At 54.9% G+C, this 4,932-nt stretch overlaps 3 protein-coding genes across 3 annotated transcripts; all 3 read right to left on the bottom strand.

The window, feature by feature from the left end:
- Positions 1-116: 116 nt before the first annotated feature.
- Positions 117-767, bottom strand: DQ04_07011030 (hypothetical protein; the record flags this gene model as incomplete). The annotated part of the gene is made up of 1 exon (XM_009314983.1): positions 117-767. One exon carries the CDS (start codon positions 765-767, stop codon positions 117-119), a length of 651 nt encoding a protein of 216 aa, XP_009313258.1.
- A 650-nt stretch (positions 768-1,417) lies between these two features.
- Positions 1,418-3,688, bottom strand: DQ04_07011040 (hypothetical protein; the record flags this gene model as incomplete). Its single annotated transcript, XM_009314984.1, has 1 exon — positions 1,418-3,688. The coding sequence occupies one exon, from the start codon at positions 3,686-3,688 to the stop codon at positions 1,418-1,420; it is 2,271 nt and encodes a 756-aa protein (XP_009313259.1).
- Positions 3,689-4,270: 582 nt separating this feature from the next.
- Positions 4,271-4,744, bottom strand: DQ04_07011050 (hypothetical protein; the record flags this gene model as incomplete). Its single annotated transcript, XM_009314985.1, has 1 exon — positions 4,271-4,744. One exon carries the CDS (start codon positions 4,742-4,744, stop codon positions 4,271-4,273), a length of 474 nt encoding a protein of 157 aa, XP_009313260.1.
- Positions 4,745-4,932: the final 188 nt, after the last annotated feature.

Genomic DNA, 4,932 nt, shown 5'->3' on the forward strand with positions numbered 1-4,932 from the left:
GGAAGCGGAACAGGCACCATCATACCTTTTCTCCAACCAGTAGATTTCACCCGCTCCTGCTCCACAACTGTACCACCCGTTACGAAACTTCGTATCACACAATTGACTGCACGTCCTCAGCGGCGCCGCAGCGCCTCCAGCCGCTCGCGCAGCTTCTTCTCCTCATGATCATCCACATCAGCATATTGAATATCCATCATAGCTCCATCCCTCGCCATCGCCATGAGGCGTTCCACCTCACTCTCCTCACCTTCCTTCGCATGCGCAGTGTTACCTGTCCGGTGTAGCGCGTTCTGCGCACCGCCCAGAAAATCCACCGGGCGCTGCACGCGCCCAAAACCGAGAGAGGAAATGTCGGAGCTGTTGCAGACAACCTGCGGCCCGCTACTCGTCATCACGATACCACCAGCAGTGGCGGTTTTTTGTGTTGCGGTGCCCGGCGGAGCCTGTGGGTGGGGCTCCTCATCAGCAAGGCGGGCTTGCAGACGCTCTACCCGCTCGCGGTGCTCCGCGGCGCGGTTGTCCTTCCTCGCCTTTTCAAGCGCCTCCAGAGCCGAGGTGTGGGCAGCGCGGGCGAAATCAAGTTCGCTTCGCAACGCCAAAATGGTCTCCTGCTGGGACTCGTTCTTCTGTTTCACGCTTGCGAGTTGCTGCATCTCGTTACGGAGCTTCACCGCCTCGGCATTGCGCTGCTTGAGCTCGTTCTCGAGTGCTGCAACCTTGGTGCGAAGAGCCTTGTTCTCCTCCTCGAGGGCATTCACCGACATGCCACCTTTTTTTCTTTCTGTGATTTAGTTTTAGAAGTTCGAAGAGGAAGCAAACAGCAACAATACGACAGCAATAGTGAGGGTGGGTGTATATATATATATATATATATATNGGGGGGGGGAGGGAAAGAGATTGGTGCTAACTTACTGTCATACTTCCAATCCGCTGCATTTTTTTTTATTCTTCTTCTTCTTGGGGTGGTGGTGGTGGGGCAGCGCAATGAATCTGCTCCCAGGTTAGCCTCCGCCCTTCATCCTGCACTTACTCACATGGGCGCAGTTCCCCATTTCCATACTGCTGGCGCCGTCCTCGTGTGGGGGCCCCAAGGAAAAAAAAAAAGTTTGAAGCGGAAGGGTGGGGAGACCTCTCTCTCACACACACACACACGCACACAGACACTCAGTTTGCTTGACTCGTCATCTGCCCATCCCTGTAAAACGTATCCGGCCACGTTTCGCCACCCAGCCCGCTCTCAGCTCTGTTGAAACGCGTGCGCGTTTGTTTTGTGTTTGGGTGTGCGTAGGTGTAACAATGCAAAAGGAAGAAACCAAAAACGCTTTCTCCGGATAGGTGCTTATGACAGAGGGAAATGTAACGGTGAGGTTATACTCAAGAGTACCGAAGCCAAGTTAGGAGGCTTTTTTTCTTCTTATTCCTCCCGCCGTGAAGGATGGGGACACGCGTTGTTACTCTCGCTGCTGTTGCTGCTTTCTCCACTCGGTACCTGCACGCCCCCCGCAGTCCGCACCCCATCCTCCACCTTTGGAGTCTTCATAGATCTGCTGGTTGGACCTGATGACTCCGCCGCAGCGCACCGACGCGCACGCTCCTCCGCAAGTCTGCGCATAATCGCCGCTGTGCGTTCAGCCGTACTCAGCTCAGAGGTATTTGTAGGCCGAACTTTTTCACCACTAGTTGTAACGGCAGCTGGTGAAGCTTTTTCTGCCCACCTCTGAGACCAGCACTCCACCGCACCACTTTTAATCTCATTCCCACCACTACCACTAGCTCCTCCAATGCGAGCAACAGGAAGAGATGGCAATACATTGCTTTGATTTGCTCGGTACTGCTGCAAATCCACTTCCCTTTTGGTAGAATCCTCATCGGTTAGTTGTACAACCTCATCATCACGGGATGCAGGCCCTGTAACGCCTGTAGGGTGCGACATCAAAGGGGTTGTGGGACGCAACCTGCTTTGAAGCGGTGTGGTGACAGCAGCAAGTACAGAGCTTTGTGTCTGATGTTGTTCCTCGGCTTGTTGAAGAAGGGTGGTAAGTTGACCGCAGCGTTCCTCTAGCTGTTCTTTCATCATCCGAGCCCGCAAGTGGGTCTGTATAAGAGTCAGCTGCTCTCGCTGTGACTCGATCGTTCTGCTCTGTTCGCTGAGCAACAGCTGCTCTACATGTATCTGATGTTGTTGCGTGACAACTTGACTCTTGTGATTTCGCACAAGTTCTTCTTGATGCTTGATTTGTCGGCCCTGCATCTCGAGCTGCGCCCGCTGCGCCTCAATGATTTGCTGCATGGTACGAAGCTTCTCTTCATATGTGTGAATGCGCTCCTTTTGACTTTGGAGAAGCGCACTCTGCACATCATTCTGCTCCTTGTGCTTGCGAAGGAGATTGTTATAAAGCTCCGACTGCGTCCGGAGCGCTGTGAGGCGACCGTACAGACTTTCAAGCTCCTCCGCCTCAGGAAACAACTCGCGAAAAGTCTTGAGATTTTTCGCCTGCTCGTATCGTTTTTGGAAATCTCGGAGGCCCCACTCACGCTGGCGGATCTTTTTGAGCTCCAAACCCACAAAGGTGTCAGGATACTGATCCGCGCCGCCGCCATCCTTAGACTTTTGTTCTTGCTGGTGCTCTCCACCCCCGTCGCATCGCCCCTCGTCTTCCTTCCGCTCTCTCTTTTGGTGGGGTTCGTGAACGCCCTCGACATTCCCTTCATCCGCCTGCGCCACACTCCTATACTCCACCGTGTCTTCTGTCGGTGTTAGTGGTGAGGCGCTCTCGCACGTTTTGCGCACGAACAGGAAACCAAGTCCGAGGTGACAGTCCGAGCACTCCAGCCGCCCGCGGCAGTCGTAGGCCTCGAACCACGGGCACCGTGCCGTCTTAGTGCGGCGCCGCACCTGGATGTATGCCTCTTCCACAACGAGGTTGCCGGGATGCGTCGACCACTGTGTGGGCGGCGGTGGACGGTGCGCCGCCTCAACAATGGAGTGCGGCACGCGGGAATGCGGTGCATTGTCGTTGGTGTTGCTGTTCTCAGCGTCACCCTGTGAGCTCGACGAGGGTGGTGCTGGTGGCACGCCGGCGCTGCGATCTTTAGTGCATAACACAAGGCCGCCCAACTGAACGTCCTCCTTGACACAGATTAAGTCCACACGGCACTCTTTCACTCCACCGAAGCGCGCTAACGACCGAAGCACATGTTCATTGATACTGTTGTTTAAAGAGACCTGCTCCGGTTGTGTCGGGTTCGCCTCGCTTTGGTCATTTTCCTCCTCGACGGTCCCTGTGTCAACGGTGGTGTCACCACTCATGAAGGATGTGCCTCCAGAATGAGCTGTGTCACGATCACTTCCCCCTGGTGCATGTGCTACCCCACCAGCGTCCGGCGACACCTCTTGCTGCGGTCGCTGCAGGCGTTGCGACTCTACAACAGCCTCTAATGCTAGAAGCCGTGCTGCCGGCGGCAATGGTGCTGTGAGTATTTTCTCTGAGACAACAACACTCACTTCGGCCACTTCATCGCCACTGTAGCACGGCACGGAGACTTCCAGATTCAGCAGGTCTTCTAGATTGTACACAAAGGCATTCTCCGTTGTCCCTTTAGCCACAGCTGTCATGAGGAGGTCATCACGGGAGCAGATGGGATGCTCGCACCTGGAACAGACCAAGCATAGTGTGGTTGCCATTCACTACGCGAGGTATATTGAAAGCAGAGTAAGTACGAATTATTGTGTTCAATGAAAACGAATGTTCTACAGTGGGTAGGTATATGTGTGCGTGCGTGCGTCCGTGAATACTAGTCGAAAAACGTTTCTTTTCTTCTTCCTTTCCTTGTATGGGCGTACTGCTCGGACCTTACAGTCTCGTGGCTTCCCTCTTCTTGCTGAGATCCGTGTTTGAGTTTCCCTCTGATGAGGCCAGCAACATGAATCATTGTGACAAAAGGAGAGAGAAGAGAAGGAGGGGAAGAGAAGGGCAGGGGTTACGAGAGAGAATGGAGGAGCGGCAAGGCAGAGGTGTGCCATAAACAGTGAGGATACTCCCCAACTTCGCTCATTCTTGATAACGCTGACGCTGCTTCATCTCCGCAAGCACAACCATGGGCACAGACACCCATGAAGAGGCAGAAACACACATGCACGCCCGCACGTCCACACAGCGAGTGGAGGCGAAAGAGAACGGGAGGAAGAGAAAGACACAGATGAAGCCACACGGGCGCATTAACAGCCGCATAATCCTTCCGTCACCCCGCTTTCCGTTGGGCAGATTTACCGTTTCTTCTTCGAGTGATTCATGCGTACCTCATCATCAGTGTCACTGCACGTCGTTCCGTCCGCCCGCATCACACAGTGCCACTCTGCCGTATCCGCCGGTATCTTCTCCGGCACGATGCGCCACTTGCTGCACAAGTCGCAGCACACCCAATGAATGACATCTCCTTTCTTTTTCTTGGTAGGGGCGGTGGTGTCGCTGTTCCCCGCGTTACGGGGCGGTCGACCACGACGGCGCACACCGAAATCATTTGCCACTGAGCTGTTCTTGTTGGTTTTCTTCTCTTCTACGGCGTCCGGTGCCGAGTCGTGTCGCGTACGTTTTCGTCCCCTCGTTTCCTTCGATGAATTCACAACAAATGGCTCTTCCACCACCGGTGTTACGGCCGCTGCTGCTGTTGTTGTTGTTAATGGTGATGGTGGTGGTTGTGGCAACGGTGCTGGTACCACTTCTGGCTCTTCCCTCTTCATAGAGTTGCCGTTTCTCCAGTCGTTGTGGCTGCTCGTGCCGTCCACCGCGCCATGCGGCTCCGTAGCAGTCTCTAGTTTCACAGCGGCCGGGGGTTGTGGCGGCGCGTTGTGGCGCGTGACAGTGTCTGCCGGCCACCGCGGGGACACAACTTGCGCGGAAGTGCATGGCTGGGCCACGCCCGCATTCG

The sequence above is a fragment of the Trypanosoma grayi genome (assembly GCF_000691245.1).
Source record: "Trypanosoma grayi strain ANR4 Tgr_701_V1, whole genome shotgun sequence".
NCBI classification, from domain to species: domain Eukaryota; phylum Euglenozoa; class Kinetoplastea; order Trypanosomatida; family Trypanosomatidae; genus Trypanosoma; species Trypanosoma grayi.